Genomic DNA, 18,373 nt, shown 5'->3' with positions numbered 1-18,373 from the left:
CTGCAGTGGCTGTTTGTTGCAGTTTTCAGATGATCACTGCATTGCTTGCTATACATAATCCCATTTCACTATTTTTTTTTTAAACTTAGCATCATCACTGTAAAGAATGTTAGCTTTCTTTGCCACCTGTATTATTCATTATACCCATGAGTGAAAGGTAGAAAAATCTGACTGCATCATTTATTTTTGAGAATATTCTAGCATAAATTTATGTATCGCATGTTCCCTTCTTTAAAAATTTATAGCAAGAATCTAGTTTTATATTAGCAAGAGGTATTATTTCTACTCATCACCAACATTAAAATTTTAGCCTTGCTTCTTGCAGATGTTTAAAAATAGGGAGGCTTTTTTTATATGAATCAGTCATGATTTTATCGGAGTGTTGTTTTTAATTTTTTCAAATTAATGATTTGAACTTTTTTAACAGGTGTAGCGTTAATGGAGTGAATTGCAATTGAGTTGTTTATTGCCTGTGTTTCTCTTATAATGCACGGATGCCATTAGCACTTTGGGAAGCTCCTGTACATCAACTTTCTCATAGTAGAAATGTAAAAGATTATGAAAAAGCAAAACTGGTGAGTAATGTAGAGATAATTGACTAAAATATTTGCTCTAATAAAACTATTTAAATTAATCCTATTCTCGGACATTTGGTATTAAACTAATATTAAATAAAATTCATTTTCATTATTAATGCTAATGTTTTCACATTATAATAAATTAACATCTTGTTCTATATTTTTATATCTTTTACATAAAAATGCATGCTTTGTATAGTTGACTTTAATATGTTGTCTATTCATTTTGTAAAATAAGCTGTGAAGTTCAACTAAAATTGACTAATGTGTGAGCAGATTAAATCTTTATATCAATCTTGGCATATAATTTTTTCTTGCTTTTTTTGAAAGCTTTTTTATTCAGGAACCTAATTTTTTGATTATGATATTAATATCCAATGCTGAGATGCATTCCTGGAAAATAAAGCACTAAATGAAAGTTTAATAGTGTTATTTTAAACATACTGTATAGGAGGAGGAGAAACACTAAAGAGAAGCAAATAAACATTTCTATATATCACCTCTTTAAAAGGAATAAAATATAAAAATTAAATTATTAATTTTGTATAACCTCTGTAGGTTAGGATTTGAATTGGCAATAAATAGTTATAAAATCTTATCTCTGATCATAGTTGAATATATATCCTTTGAAAAAAAATTGGTCATGCTTGCAAGAGTACAGTTTATTACTAGAAATAAGTTTTAACATGTTTACTAGTGTATGTATGCAAGGCATGAAAAAGCAATAATAATGTAAAACCATTTCTATTAATTTCAGTAAGGTTCTTTTTTATGTTTGTAGCAAAAGTTTTAGTTTTGATATATTTGTATTTTTGTGCATATAGTGTGGAAAAATGTTATTTCCCATGAAATCACTCTTTTATGCCATTCCCTATGAAAGAAAATCTAATAGTATAAATAAGAACTTTGGCTGGCAATGTATTTTTATTCTAATAACTTAAATAAAGGTAATCTTTCCAGGTCTGAAGAATGATTAATGCAAATTAACATGCTTTCTTTAATGAAAATCTGCCTTGAGTTTTTATAAAGTTGTCTATTTCATTTTAGCTTACTCAAGTCCAGATTGCCTGCCGACTGGAGTTATTTATTTTCGAAGTATAGTTAAGAGAGCTGCTTTAAGCAAGTTTAATCCTTTTGTTCTGCATTTAAAAATCCTAAAGTTGAATGCTTTGATATGTCTGAAGTAAATTGAAAGGTTTTATAATATCATGGCTGAAGATAATATGTTACCATCAAAATTGGGAGTAATGTATGGACTCGATGAAAATATTAATCCCTTGAAAGCTACTAATTTGCTTCCACTTTCATCAGAAACAGAAGATAATCAAAATTACTTTACTAGCTCAAATGCCGTGTCTCTCATTCAAAAACTGTCTGAATTCAAAAAGCTCTCATCAAATATTTCAAACAAGCATGATCCTGAACACTTTACTCAATTAGAAAAAACTGTATCTTTTCAAACAAGTTCAAATACTATGTCTTCCAAAACAATAAGTTCAAAATATGTTATGGGTGATGAAATCTCTGCCTTATATGATAACATATATCCGACTGCTGATGCCTTCTCTGAAGAGGATATAGGTAAGGAACAGCATACACAAGCATCCAGTGTGTACAGGAAAACAGAAGTAAGTTGTCCTCTCATCTGCTTTATATTTTATTTTTTGTGAAAAATCACGCCATTGTCTTATCAAAAGATTTATGTATGTATGTGTGTGTGAAATCTTAGTACCTCTTAGGAAAAATAAAACTGTTAAAAAAGTCTCGAAGCAATTTTACATGACCTGCAAATACATTTCTGGTTAATTAATTGACATAATTATGAAGAGAAATTGAAAGAAAAAAAAGTAAGATTTTAATGATTTGGAGTCAAATTTTACATTATTTTCATTGCCTTTGAAAACAAAAATCAGTAATGCTGCAGAAAATATATGAATGGAGATAATTAGTGTACCAGGGAATGTAAATCTTGTTCAAAGGTTTGAAGATATTTAATTAACTTTTGTTCGGGTTTGTTCAGCCATTTTTTTTGGAGTACATTTATATGCAAGCAGTATTTTTTCTGCAATTGAAAATTAATAAAAAAAGAACCAGATTGACTGATCAGCATCTACAATTCATTGTTGAAGATAGTTTCTATAATTTTTTTCCCAAGGTGACAAATGTTATCAAAATTGAAGAGTCATCAGGTGTTGTAGCTGTTACATGCACATATATATATATATTTCCTGTAAAAAAAGTAAAGGAAACAGAATGCCCACTGAAGTGTTTTAAAGCGGGAACATGAAAATGTACTATAATTTTTCCATTATGCAGTTATTGCAAAATTAAAGAAATGATATCTGGAAAGCTAATAGCAATGAGAAATCTTGAAAAAAAAAAGTGAGGGAGTGATCCTGATAGTTAGCAGTTTTAGATTTTTTTTTTTTTTTTTTTTTTTTTTAAATGTTAGTAACAATGATCTGAACTAGTATGTGTGGAGCGTGAAGCAAAGAAAAGTAAATACATGAATTTTGTGTTAGATGCATGTTATGATTAGTCTTTGGGAATTTTTCATCAGTATTCAGCTTAAATTAGTGTTCCCAATACATTTGAATACTTCTGTTTCTTGTATGTTATAGCTAGGTAGGCTGACAAGTCCTGAGTGACTAAGTTATAGAATACTGATCATCCTATATCCTGTTCCTAGTGATCGAATGGGCTACCTGGCTGTGTGGGTTTTTTGTACTTTTGCTGGTGTACAATGTGAATATCAGCTATTTCCATTAAAATGTTTAGATTTCATGGAATTTCATTTCCATTCTTGCCATGATTTATTAATCATAGTTAGCTTGTGAAAGAATTTATACCTGCTTCATGTAAGTTGTACTTGTATTATTTGTAATCAGATGTCATAGTTAAAATAATCAAGCTCTTGTTTCTTGTAACTCTAATTTTAAATGTATAAAATAGCCATTATATATATTTAAAGATTATTTCTATAATTTTCTCTCATGCCCAATGCTACAGATTTATTTGTTAATAAATTAATGAGTAGTAATGGGCTTACAAATTTACTTTAGCATCAGTAAATAATATAATCCATATTTAATTCATGTACTGAAGTAAACACATTGAGCATTTATAATGTTCTTTGAATCATATTCATTTTAATGATCACAACTTCCTTGTGTATAGATATTTATCACTTATAAATATAATATAAATTAGTATTGTGTACACTCCTTTAAAATGTGCATTAGGCATCCATTCTAGAACAGTAGTTCTCAACCTTTTCTATTTCATATACACCTTCCATATTTATATGTAATATTGTATCCTTTAACAAAGCATATATATGTAATAAGATCACTTGGTGAAAGTTGCAATGGGTTGGTAGTTAGAAAGTTGTATGCATAAACCAAAAAACTTGCAGACGTGGCCATTTCAAAACATAATTTTATTCATTGATAATGCGCATCATTACTAAAGATGTGCTGTGCACTCCACAGTTTTATACGGCTTACATTTCTTAACCCGTTCACGACTGGCATCTCTGTTACAGAAGTGTTGTCTTGGGATGGTGCATTAACTGGATGCATCGTCTTGTGGGGACGGGCAGTTCACGCTGCTAAGCCTGGAAAAAAATTTGCATAAATTAAATTTTTCATCCAATTGTTCCAATTTTTGGTACATTATGAGAAGAATATTCAGGTAGTTGTCAGAATTAATTTTAAAGCTTTATTATTATAGTTTCCTTAAACATTTCATAAAATACTCGTTCTAAAATAATATAATTTTCCCCTTATCCCACAAATAAATATATATATGGAAAAATATCCAAACAATCGCAGATTTTATTTAACACAACGCATAATTCAAATTAAAAAATGTTAAAACTGTCTTTCATAAAAATTCAACGAGCAAACAATGAAGAGTAAGCAATATTTCAAAATGAGACAGTGTATGATATTCTTTGAAACGGGTGTACGCAGAGTCCAATGTTGCATATGTCACAGGAATATAATATCTGCTGCTATTTTACTCAGCAAATCTGACTCATTTAGCATTTGTATATGTTTACGGTCAGATAAGTGCTTTAGATTTGCCATTTAAAAAATAAAAAAAAAGACCTTTTGCTAAGTGATACAAAATATTCGTCTCAATGCCGGAAAACTCAGAGTAAAAAAAAAAGTCTAATGATAGAACATCTACTCCACTATAATGGATAAAAAAAAAATAAGAAAAATTAATAAATTAAATTAAAAATATTCCAGAGCATCGAAAACGTCCATTTGTTTATATAAAATGATACAGTGAGAGCCATTACATTACTCAGTGCTAATGAATTAGCATTTGTGTATATTCTACGTTTAGATACTTCTTTCGTTTGACATTAAAAAAAAAAAATACGTTTCGCTGATGATAAAAAATATTCATCTCAAAGCCCAAAAAATCTGAGAGTAATAAAAAAAAAAAAAAAAAAAAAAAAGGAAAAATCTAAGAGTAATAAAAAAAATCTCTAATGATAGAACATCTATCCCACTATATTGCAAAAATAAAAAGTACCTCAGTGCTGCGAGTACATGTGCATTTGTTTATATCAAATGACGCAGTTAAAGAGACATTACATTGCTCAACACCCACCCACAAATCTCGCTTTCATTCTGAAACAAAATACCAAAAATAAAAAACATTGCATTGGAATGAAGGAAAAACGTAAACTTTCCATATATTTCACCGTAACAGACATCCAGCTATATCTAGCGGCAATAAAAAATACTAATTAAATGTTCTATCTAAAAAGTCAAATGTGGTACCCTGACTATAGAGTGAAGAACTAAATGGCAATTCAAATACGACACACCCGGCCGTGAGATAACGTTTGTTGCTGATCCTTATATGACACGCCCGTACTGAACAGGTTAAGCAATGTATGAAAATTGGAAAAGTAAACTCTGCGTGCCTAATGGCAAAGCAATGCAGCGAAATGAAGCCGAAGAGAAGAGAAGCGGAGTTATGACCTTTCATACCGAATTCCATTTCAGATTACATGTCAGATTAATGTCCAAATATTGGGTTCAGATTTCATCGATAAGTGTGCATCAGAACTGCAGGGAGTTTAGTTAGAAAAAAGTGGCTAGTGTGTCGCACTGCTGCAGCTGGTCCTGGGTTCGATCCTCGGTTTGGGCAAGGTTGACTCAGCCTTTCATCTTTTGAGTGGGTTGATAAAATTAGTACCAAGTTCGCTTGGGGACTAAACACTGGGGGTCCTGAGACAAGCTGACCACTTGTCCAAGGCATATATGCTGATGCACTCCGGTATCCAAGGTCAGGAAAGTAGATTTCGGGGCACTGCAGGCCGTGACCCACTAGAGTTGTTGCACCAGAGTTTAGTTTAGTTAGAAAAATTATTGCTATGTTATTTTTAGAATGAAATTACTTATTATTAGAATGAAAATGGAAGTTAAAAGGCTATTATTAATTTATTCTTTGAAAGATAGATATTTTACATGCACGTGTGTGTGTGTATGTATATATAATTTATTTACTAAAGAAATATTGATTATATTATCTCCTAATATAAATTGAGTACAGTCAAAAGTCTTTAATCCGGACGTCCATAACTCGGAATGATCTATAATCCGGACCTTTCTTTATCTATAATCCAGAAAGTACTTTATCTATAACCAGAAATTACTTATTATTAGAATGAAAATGGAAGTTAAAAGGCTATTATTAATTTATTCTTTGAAAGATAGATATTTTACATGCACGTGTGTGTGTGTATGTATATATAATTTATTTACTAAAGAAATATTGATTATATTATCTCCTAATATAAATTGAGTACAGTCAAAAGTCTTTAATCCGGACGTCCATAACTCGGAATGATCTATAATCCTGACCTTTCTTTATCTATAATCCAGAAAGCTACAAACTTTCTGTGCACGCATCAACGCATAATGCATTAATGCATGCGCATAATACCTTTATGCATGCGCATAATACATATACGCATGCATGTTTAATGTATAATGGACGGTATACGCTAAGCTAAAATTATCTAATTATCTATTTCAGTTAATGTTGCAGATTGTGTTGTTCCTTAATCTTCTAATTGAATCCGGCTTATTATTTTTTGCAGACTGTTAGAGCAATTTTATAAAAGTAAGCTTTAACTTTCGATTATGTCAAAAAGAATTTCCGATTCTGGAGCTGCCAAAGGATCTACAAAGCGAAAGCATGTTTCAAAGTCCATCAAACAAAAAGTGGAATTGCTGCAAAAAATGGATAAAGGCATATCCTTTGATTCTCTAACCATTCCGAAATATGTTTATAAATTTCACGCTGCTCTGCATGGGGGGTTGAGGGGGGAAACGACGCGGCACGCAATGAACTGGAAGTTGATCTGTCAACACTATCCTTATCTTCAGGGCAGATGTTTTTATTTTATTCGGCTTATAATTCCTTACTAAATGTAGTATTTCATCTCGATGTACTCTTATATGATTTAAATCAAATTCCTCGTCATTATGAATATCACGAATACACATCAAATTGTTTTCTGGTTGCAATTTTCTAATTTCGACTACGTGTAATGTATGCTTTACGCATGCGCACGTTGAAAGAAATGTTTAATAAAGTAACAAATAAATATTAAGCTTTTTTTGTTGGTAAATTTTGATACCCTTTAGATCAAAATGGTTCTTTATTTCATAAATTACGGTTTCATATTTTTAATTTTATAATTTCTGCATGCCATCTTACCAGATTTAAACTGATGATCTATAATCCGGAAAAAACGATAATCCAGAATCACCGAAGTCCCGATATGTCCGGATTGAAGACTTTTGACTGTATTTACTAAAGAAATATTGATTATATTATCTCCTAATATAAATTTAGTAGAAGTATCAAAAAAGAGGGATCCCATATGTAGGAAGTTTAATTCTGAAAATTGTGTTTTAAAATAACTTGAATGTAAATTACGAAAAAAACGTTATACAGGGACTGGTATTTAAATTATGAATAACAAAATTTCAAACTTTAAAAAAGAAATTAAAAATTAAAAACAAGTAATTATTGCAAATCAAAAATTAGTTGACTTTTCAAGGGGAACAAACCAACTCCCATAAATGCGAAGGTGTTTCATCTTTTACTGAAGTAAGAATGATAATGCCAAACTGGCAAATTAAGTTAGGCGTAAACATTTGTTCCGTGAAGTGATGGGATTTATAACCAAAGTAGAGTACCAAAGAACTCATGCTGAATCAAGCATTTTTGCTAATAAAAGATTCTTCATAAATTTTGAAAAGCAATTTATGTAGTACAATTTACAAAATACTTGAGTAAATGTGCCCCAACACCTTTGCTTTTATATATGTTAATTCAAGACTATTTGTATAAAAATAAACAGTAGTAATATTAATTGGAATTATGAAATAGATCTCAAAGTAATTGAAATAAACATGAGAAAATTAAGAAAAATAACAATGCTATCTTTGCAAAAACAAATGAGATAAAAATTCAAAAATTGAAATATATATAATAAGAAAGTAAAATGTACATGAAGATATAAAAGGCCAGAAAATGCATTAATTAACTTTTGTTCTTTCTAGTGGGATGTCGGTAAAGTGTTGTCTTCTGTGTCTTACCCAGAAGGGGTGTGTGTCCAAAATTCCATTATTGGCAGCGGGGATACTTTGAATTATTTCAGGCGGTGAAACTTCTGAGAAGTAATTTATGGGACGTGGGAGGGACTAGGAATGTTTGAGGGACGTTTGTTGTGGAGTTCTTATGTGAGTGAAAACATAAAATGCACATAAAATTTTATGTACTAGTTAGTACCGAAATCCCTATCTTATCCTTATCATAAAATTTTGAATGTACTAACTAGTGGATGGAAATAAATTAATTTCTGGATAATTGTCGTGTTGGAATGAGGAAGAAAATTAAAAAAGGAAAAAGTAATTTTCACTGTCGATGAGCGATTTGACAGACTACAAATTATGAAATAGGCTCATTTTTTTAGTAACAGCATATGAAAAGTCTGAAAACAATTAGCTTTTTACATTATATACAATTTTGTAATTACACTATGTACAAATCCTCCAACTGATAGTCATCCAACTTTACTCCCTTCTCAGGTTTAGGAACAAATTATCATATCCCTATCAGTTAAATGATTTAGAGTGAGGATTTAACGCCTGTTCTTTTAAAACAACGTTTAATAAATCGATTAGGTATTAGATTATTTTTGAGAAGTTTAATAAGGAGCAAAATTTCGCGTTGTAGATCTATCGTATCTGTGCAAATATTTTTGTAATACGTTGTATTTGATTTAATATTGTATTACTAATAACCTTTTTGGAGATGTTGGAAGTCTAGTTTATTAATTTGTTAGTATTGAAATTGAAATTTCTTGTTTTGTCAAACAGTAAAATTTTTTTGTAGTTAATGATTTGAATATCGAGATAGTTGATGTTATTTTGCGAATGATTAGTTTTATTAAGAGTAAGGCATTGTGGATAAATCTCGGAGTATTCAATCTTATTAAAATTATTATATGTAACAAGATGTGATATGAGATGATTTTATGCATACAGGTGTATTTTGCTTGAGCTTGTAATATAACCGTAAAATAATTGTGTGTAGACAAAGATGTTAAAATTTTAAAACTTGCATTGTATTTGTAAATATATTAGAGTTTTGCTGAAAAGTGCGAAGTATTAAATCTTCAAGTTGAATTTAATGTTTTCAAAAGCTTTTACTTTTTTTTTTTTAAGTTCATTGCCAGCCTCTTTACTTTAGATAATAAAAAAAAATTCAATTATCTCCATAATTATCTTTATTTTCATTGCATTGAAATTTACTTCTTTAGCTAATATTCCATAATAAACTCTTTTGGAATAAGGTGTGTGAAAATTGTAATAAGCTTTCTGGTCTCTTAGGTGAAAAAGAGTGATTTTATATGAGTCATGCAAACTGATCTATAAAATATTTGGTACTTTTCTGTTATCAGGGCTGGGTCCAGAAATGAATGTATGTGTTTATATAGCATGTATATATCAACATATGTATCTGTGTGTGGACATACACATACACACATGTGCATACATACATACGCTTCTGAATCTGGTCCTGAAAACAGAAGAATACCAAATATCTGCATGTTTCATTGTTTATTATATAATTCAATCCTACCTGCTTAAAAAAATAAGCCACATTTTTTTTTTTTTTGCTTGTATATTCCCTCTATAGTAAAGGTTCTCAACCAGGGAGGAATTTTGTCCAGGTTTCCTGAAACTATCCCATAGTTTCAGGGGGCATGCAGTCAGCCTTTTATTTTATCTGTTAAATATTTAGTTTCAGTTTATGAATATAAAAATCTACTTTTATTCAAATTTTGGTATTTATCAACATCTTCTGCACCTTTTCCTGTTTAATATATAAAATGCATTAAAAAATAGTCTCTCTCTTTCTATATGCACTTTTTTGAGTTATTGAAAGGAGAGAGGGAATGATCATCTAACAACAGTGAAAAAGGGGCTGTGGCAAATGAAGGTTGAGAACCCCTGCTCTGTAGTGTTTTGTGGGAAATTAAATCTGTCAAAATTGTAATATGTAATTTAAATTTTTAGGTATTCCATGATTCATTGCCCAAGCAAAGTTTCATTAAGAAAGAAGAATTAAAACATACTTCAACTACTGAAAGTATAAGTGAAAATCACAGTGAGGCAGGTCCTGATGTAGCCGAATTTTCAGAAGAAGAACTTAGATCTGTAGCTGAGCGTAAGATTTAATTAATTATTTTTTCCTCTGAAAACTGCAGAATTTACATTCAGCATTAAAATAGTTAGTGGGACTGCTGTCTGAAAGACTGTAAATTTCTCTTATCATTGTAAATGTATTGAAGGTATAGTTGCTTTGTTTTGTTCTTTCATCTTGGTGATATTTGTGAAACTGTTACTTTTGCAAAGTATTCTCTTTTAAATTACAGCTTGAAATCTGTTTATGCCCTTTAAAAATATTAAATAAATAAAGCTTCATTTTTTTACACCCCAGAAGAATGTGGTACATTTTAGTTCTATAGTGAATCTGCACTATATATGCATAGGTAATTGTGATTTGAAATTCATTGTCATGATAAATAAGTTCACATTGCAACAATGACATTTTTGTTGCATCAGATTTACAAATGTGATTGCTTCATTATTTTCTAAGCTTTATAAGATTGATTTAACCTTTGAAAATTTGTCATAAAAGGTGTAATAATTTGAATAATAATAAAGAGGTGGAATTTCAATACTATCAAAAATTGGAAGATTTTCATGAGATTGAAGGGTTTGGTAGTCTTGATACATTCAGTTACATTGTGTTGTTTTACATTAATATATCTAGTTATATTTGTGTCATCCATGCAGTTGCCATATTTTGTCACTTTTCAAATAAAGAGCTTTCAGTGATTCAGACTTAAAAGAGCAGCCTACTTCTTGTATGGGCATAAAAGTATCTTTACTACGGAAACTGTAAACCAAACTGCTTTTTAGAGTGAAATGAAAGATGAGTTGCCAACCAGTATTAATAGTAATGTCACAGATATGTATGAAGTTCATGAATTATTTTACTAGCATAGAATTTTATAAACATCCATGGCATGATTGCTAGTTATTTTGCTTCTGTACTGAGTCTTCTGAATAACTTAATATATTGTGAACGCTTATTATATAAATTATTTGGAAGAATGTGATGACAGACTTTGGAATATTGATTCAGTAGTTGGAATAATAGGTTACGGGCAGGGATAATTAAAGTGGTGACAAAAGCTAGACAAGTCATTATTGTGAAATGATAGATATATTACAGGTTCTCTTTATTGAAAGAAGTATTCTATTTCATGCTTTTCATGTAGAATTGAAAAGGCAAGCCTTTTTCGTTTACTACAAGGAAAAGAATGACATATGCCATGTCATTATTCTTATAGCAGTATGCCCTAGTATACCGAAATCAAAGTACGCATGCTCAGAATGGAGGCATTCAATGCAAGATTAGAAAATTCAGGGTCATGCTGTCTGTTGGGAAAGTTATTGCTGTTGTGCTGTATGATCAGAAAGCAGGTTGGTGATTTTCTCAGAAAGTTAAGCAACAACTAATGCAAGTGTTTTTATTGTAGAGCTTATGAAAAAATATAAGCTTGTGTAGGAATTTGTATTAGCTATTCAGAGCAATGTTAACAGAGGGCTGCAGCATTGGTGTTCAGAATTTAATTTAATTAAGGATATAATTTTTTTTCCCCCTCAAAAAGTTCTGAACCCAAACTGGAAAATCTGTGATGAACTAATAATGCTATAGCAGTGGTGTTGAATGTGCTATTTTACTCATACATGTAAAAGGTGGTAGGTATGTCATATTTCTGCTCTTACTTCCTTCATACACACTGGTGTCAATCACTGTGTTTTGAAACATGGCTAAATTTCTTGAGTATTGTAGTAGAATCAGTAACCGCCAACATTTAGATGATGGAATGAGATAGACAGTTATTAGTATGTCAGAGGCAGTACAATCTCAAGAGTACTATGACACCTAGTATCATCTAGTAAACTTGTGGAGTTTCAGAGGTTCAATCCACAGCCAGAAGTTCTTTTCAAGGGTTTCAAGAGCTTTAATGTCCAATGAAATTGATATTTTGGACTTTCAGATGGAAGCCAGAATATTATTACAGCCACACTGCTCTCTTGAGCTCTCTGCTGCCACTGGAACGTTTTGGGTTTAGATTTTTTTTTCTAGTTTTCAAGGGTTATTTTTACCTGAAAAATTCATGAGATAGAGCCTTTTTTACCAGATCAATTGTTTCTGCCCTACTCACTCCCTCTTGCAAGAGAGCCCATCTGAGATAGTGGACGGAAAGTCAGCCTTGAACTCTGTAAGAAAGGTTAGCTTTAAATATGTTCTTGGCCCATGGATGGCACCACTGTTTTTATATACTTCTATATAACTGTGCAAACCAATAAAATTTCACTTGTGTTCCAAACTCTCAGCAGGTATGTTGTGTTTATTCTCATCCATGCAAGTATCCACTCTCTGCTATATTGAGTTTCTAATAGGTTATGAGCCCAGTCCAGATTAAGAAATGAGGATAAATAATCTAATGACTAGTTAAGTTAGTTTGTTTATTTAATTCTATTTGTAAATTTTTTAGAATTACTTTAACTAAAATTGGCCACATGGTTATGTTAGGGTTAGCCAAAGCACATGGTTGCAAAAGCTTAACTAGTACAAATATTTTTTGACTGTTGATTATTTAGGCAAATGTTTTTTTGAGAATAAAATTAATTGAATAGAAAATTTATTTGAATTTTTCTGAAATTATAATTTTTTTTTCCTCTTGTTGATTAAAGTTAAAAAAAAAGGAAAAATGCCAAAGAGAGAAGGTTCATTTAGTCACAAACAATTGAATGGAAGGGAAAATTACATGGATTGGAAATTTTCCATGAAAATGCACCTTATTAAATTAGATTTATGGGCTTATGTAGAGGGTACAAAAGAAGATCCAGTAAAGGATATCAAAGCTTTGTCATATATAGTTGAAGGGGTAAGTGAAATTACTTTCAATGATATAAGAGATTTAACAAGTGGAAACGAAGCATGAAAAGTATTAGTATTAGCTGAAACATATGAGGATAAGGTAATCACAAGAAAGGTTTCAATAATTTAAACATTAGTGACTACCCGTTATACTGATTGCAAGAATATGTCTGACTATTCATATAGGGCCATTTCAGCTTACCAGCAATTAAAATCCACTGGTGTTAAACCTGATGAAGAATTTATTGCAGGAATAATTTTAGCTAATTTATCTGATAGGTTTGAACCTCTTATAATGGCTTTGAAAAATTGTGATAAGGCAATAACAGTTGACAATGTTAAAAATCATCTGTTAGCCGAAGACCCCCTAGTCAATGAAAATAAGGAATATGCATTTGTTAATAAAAATATTGGAGGCAAAAGGTACTTTAAAAAATTCATGTAGCTAATTCTAATCCAGATCCCAATATTTGGTACATGGATTCTTGGGCTTCTTACCACATGACTCCACATAAAGAATTATTAGGTGATCATTAGGATGCTAGTATTCATCAAATAAAAACAGGAAGTTCAGTGATAGAAGTAGAGGGTAAGGGTAAAATAACTTTCCTTTTATCTAGAAATACAAAAGGGATTCTGTAACTTTTGGTAATGTTTTACATGTTTCAAAGTTAACAGTCAATTTACTGTCCATTAAGTATTTAAATAAAGTATTTGCAATGGTTAGTACTTTTACAAGTGAAAGTTATTTGTGTATGATGGTAAACATTTAGTTGCTACTGGAACAGGTATTGGAGATAATTTGTATTCTTTTGATTTTTGTAATGAGAGGGCTTTAAGTACTGCAAAAAATATTTCAAATGAGAGAGTGTTTGGATGTCGTGCATTTGCTCACATTCCAAAACAAAAAAGTAAAAAGTGGGATATAAAAGCAAAAGAATTAATGCTTGTTGGGTACTGTCAGGATAGAAAAGGCTATCGATTAATAGATCCAAAAACTTATAAAATAATAAATGCACGAGATGTACAATTTTTGGAAAATGAAATGTACTACAAAAAGGCAAGTAATATGCCAAAATTTTATGATGAATCCTCATTCAGTTACAACATTTTCAGATACTGAGAATGCAATAGCTGATGATCAGAACAGTGAATTGGAAGGGATGGTTAATGATAGTACTCAATCTGATCATCATGAATTAGTTAATGTTAGTATTAAATCTAATTACGATGAACATAATACTGCTCAAAATAATAGTCACAATAACAGTAGTATAGCTGATGAGCTACCTATGTTGACCAGAAACAGAAAACTTAGATTCCTGAAAAGTTATCAGGACTTTGACACACACGGGATGCCAGAAGTGCAAATGCCATAGATCGTATGTGCTTTGTTAAAGCTTTAGCAGCGGCAACAAATGATGTGTATTCTGAACCGAAAACCATTGATGAAGCATTAAAGGGCAATGATGCAAACCATTGGAAGGATTCTATATGTGGACTATATTAGGTCATATTAAAAACAACACATAGGAAATAACAGATAAACCTTAGTACCAACTGTTGGAAAAGTGTTTAATAGAAATGGGACTGAGGCAAAGTTCTTTTGATAGTTGTGTCTATATTAAAATAAATGGAAATAAAGAACTAGTTATTGCCACTATTTAATGTTGATGACTTACTCATTTTTAGTAATAACATAGAACTTTAAAATTAGTAAAACAACAACTTAAAGAAAAATTTGAAATAAAAGACTTGGGACCAGCAAATTATTGCTTAAAAATTAAAATTGAACGAGATAGAACAAAAGGGTCCATTAGCCTTAGTCAAACTCAGTATGTAGAGAGTATGCTTCGCAAATATAATATGCATGAATCTCATGATGTAAAAACACCACTAGATCAGAATCAAGTGTTATCTAAACTGCAGGTACCAACTAGTAAGGAGCAAAAACTACCTGTTCCTTATCAGGCTGCCGTTGGGAGTCTTTTTTATGCAGCTCTAGCAACACAACCAGATATAACTTATGCTGTGAATTTCCTTCGCCAGTTCTCCAATAATCTGGCAAGGGGTTTACTGGAATGCTGTCAAGTGCATCATGCGGTATCTTCGAGCCACTACAGATGCTACATTGTCCTTTTCAAAGGCCTCTAGTGCTGAAGTCCTTGGTTACAGTGACTCAAACTATGGAGGTGATGCTGGGGATCGACAATCAACCACTGGATATGTTTTCCTCATCAGAAGTGATGCAGTATCATGGTGTAGTAAGCGTCAACCTACCATTGCAACTAGTGCAACAGAAGCCGAATGAATGTATGACTCTTTCTGCAGCTACTAAAGAAGCCATATGGCTCAACAAAATTGTTAAAGAACTTGGGATTATTACTGCAAAGCCAGTATTATTATACTGCGATAACAACAGTGCTATTAATCCCAGCAAAAATAGTGTGTCATGGTAGATCAAAACATATTGATATACAACATCATTTCGTGCAAGAAGCTGTGAAACTTCAGCACATTGACATATGGTATAAGTCTACTAATGATATGAATGCAGATTTTTTGACAAAAATTGTAAACAGTGCAAAACATGAAATGTGTGCAAGGATGATGGGTTTAAAATGAAGACTTATGTAATTTAATATTTTATTATATGTATGTGTGTGCTGCTGTAATTTCTCATTGTGTTTAATTAGGATGATATTTAAACCCAAAGCGGGCGTGTAAAAAAGGTTAGCTTTAAATATGTTCTTGGCCCATAGAGGGCACCACTGTTTTTATATACTTCTATGTAACTGTGCAAACCAATAAAACTTGTGTTCCAAACTCCCAATAGGTATGTTGTGTATTATTTATTCTCATGCATGCAAGTATCCACTCTCTGCTATATTGAGTTTCTAATAAACTCAACTTCCTTTCCATTGATGAGTTTAGATTTAACCGAAATGCTGATTCTTGATTTACTTTCATCTGGAGTAAACATCGAATCAGATTCCATTTCTCCAACTTCAAGTAAAGGAACCATTATGATTATTAGATATTGTCTGGACAGGCTGTGGATGATCAGACACCATTCTGAATTTTTTATAAATTTTGTGTGACTGCTCAAGGATATAGAGGAGAGGTCTTAGAATCCTATATATGAGATTTTAGGAGTGCAGTTAACTGTCAGTTTATTTTTGTCAATGGTATTGCACTTTCTCATAAGGCTTAACTCATGGATGACTAGTTATTTTTTAAGTGAGATATTTAGTTGATGTATTGGTTAGCCATATCTCCAGACCAGAATCTGATTGAACTTGGTATTGTAATTTTATATGAGATAACTAGATGACCTAGATGTAACATATTCAGTAAACTATATATATTTGTATTTAGAAACCAGCAATATGCATTTAGAAAAGGGCAATTACAGTTTGCTAATCACCTCTGAGAACCCATCCAGAAACTAGTACAGGAGTGAGTATGACATATGTCTCTTAGAGGTGATTGTGCTCCCTAATTAGCCTCATTTTAGGCATCATCTTGCAGTATCAGTTTTGGACATTCCTTGTTATCTTAAGCATTGCTCATGATTTTGAATACTTTAACTGTTGTGTTGAGTGAATTGCTATTATATATTGATTGTATTCATACCAAATTTCATCAAATTGTATTTGGTCTATTTTGAGAAATTTTAAGAATGGGAATTGAAAATCAATCTGTCAATCTAGATACTGCAAGTTTTGAAAGCAGTGATGTAATTCAATAATCTGTTTGGTTAAATACAGTACCCGATATTGAAAATGCAATACCAAGAAGGAATTACCAGAAAGTGGTGAAACTCAGCAAACAGAGAGAGACAGCAACGAACACTAAGTGACACTTATTTTGAAATGATGTGCATAATACAGAGTGAGAACAGCATCGGCTTAGTAGGTTGTAGAATCACCTTGGACGGCGATACACAAAGCAACACGTCTAGGTACAAAGTCAGTGAGACTATAGATGGTATCTTGAGGAATGGCTCTCCATTCCCTGTCAACCATTTACCACAGTTCGTTTTCTGAATATGGCTGTGGCAAGCCTACAAAAATGGCATCAAATAACATCCCAAATGTGTTCAATTGGTGAGAGATCAGGAGAGAGCTATTTGCACCATTTAATGGATGGAGAATCCACCATTTTGATGGTGTGTGGTTTTAGTGCTTTTATGATTTGTTTACCATTGCATATATGCATTGCACATTTATTATTTAAATCTTGGCATAATTGAAATGAATTCAATATCAGCATTCAGGTATAAATTTTTGAATCATTATAAAATGGTAAAGCAGTGTCTTTTGATTTCATGTCACATTATATATTTTATTGTATTATAATTTATTTAATTATTCTATATTTTATTTGAAACTAATTTATTAAAATTTCTTTATTCAGTTTTCAAGGAACCTTCTGCCTTTGACTTTTTTCAAAAAGCATCGAATTCTAAAGTGAGTGTTACTGTGTTTTGTAATTTATATATCTGAATTTTTAATGAATATTAGGTGTTTATTTTTAGCTGTGCAACTTAAGTGACTGTAAAATGAGTTGTAATTATCTTTAATTAAAATTAAAATGAGTTTCCCTTGCTTTAAAAGGCTTTAAAATGAAACTTCAGTTCTCTTTTTTATTAAAAGTGATGAGCTCTGACTTGAAATTAAATAGATAAAAAATGAAGTGTAGTGAATTAATGCTAGGGAAATAGGATGTGTACTGTGGAAACTTTTTGGTTGTGATTTGCAATAGCTTGAACATACTTTGCATCAGAATGTATATATGCTGAATATGAAAAGCAAATAGGATCTTGTAAGCATACAAATATGCAGTGAAGGAAATGCCTTCAGTAAGTCAGTAGGTAAAGTAATATTCCCCCTCAGAAAAGTTAGTGCTATAGAAGAGAAAATAAGAAAAGTATTCTTAAAAGTGAATAATTCAAGTTATAAGTACTAATGATTAATGTAGAGCATGTGTTTAATGCTTTATATACTTTTAATGTATCATGTTTTTAAACTATGGATGCATTAGTGCATTTAGAAGTTTAAATTATCATAACCTAACTGTGAAACCATATAAAAGGCCCTGCTGAGGTTTAGTTGTAATTTTCTTTCTTTTAAAAAAACTTTTAAGTTATGCAGCCAAACTGTGTGAACTTTGCTTGGATATCCCTCATCTGTTAGATGATATGCTGAGGCAATAAAGGGCTTTAG

At 31.2% G+C, this 18,373-nt stretch overlaps 1 protein-coding gene across 2 annotated transcripts in view; it reads left to right on the top strand.

Annotated features, from left to right (window-relative positions):
• Positions 1–433: 433 nt before the first annotated feature.
• LOC118193213 (uncharacterized) overlaps positions 434–18,373 on the top strand; it is a 60,452-nt gene continuing 42,512 nt past the window's right edge. For both annotated transcript variants that reach the window (XM_035364269.2, XM_085808299.1), the window contains exons 1-4: positions 434–575; positions 1,626–2,206; positions 10,202–10,352; positions 17,565–17,617. In XM_035364269.2, the coding sequence (XP_035220160.1) occupies positions 1,787–2,206; positions 10,202–10,352; positions 17,565–17,617 (624 nt within the window). In that variant the 5' untranslated portion in view covers positions 434–575; positions 1,626–1,786. The remainder of the gene's footprint in view (positions 576–1,625; positions 2,207–10,201; positions 10,353–17,564; positions 17,618–18,373) is intronic.

This window comes from Stegodyphus dumicola, chromosome X1, assembly GCF_044657685.1.
Source record: "Stegodyphus dumicola isolate Sdum_Otavi_A_Nest chromosome X1, ASM4465768v1".
Classification (NCBI taxonomy): Eukaryota; Metazoa; Arthropoda; class Arachnida; order Araneae; family Eresidae; genus Stegodyphus; species Stegodyphus dumicola.
The sequence above is the reverse complement of the archived record's forward strand: the minus strand, read 5'-3'. Positions and strand labels throughout refer to the sequence as shown.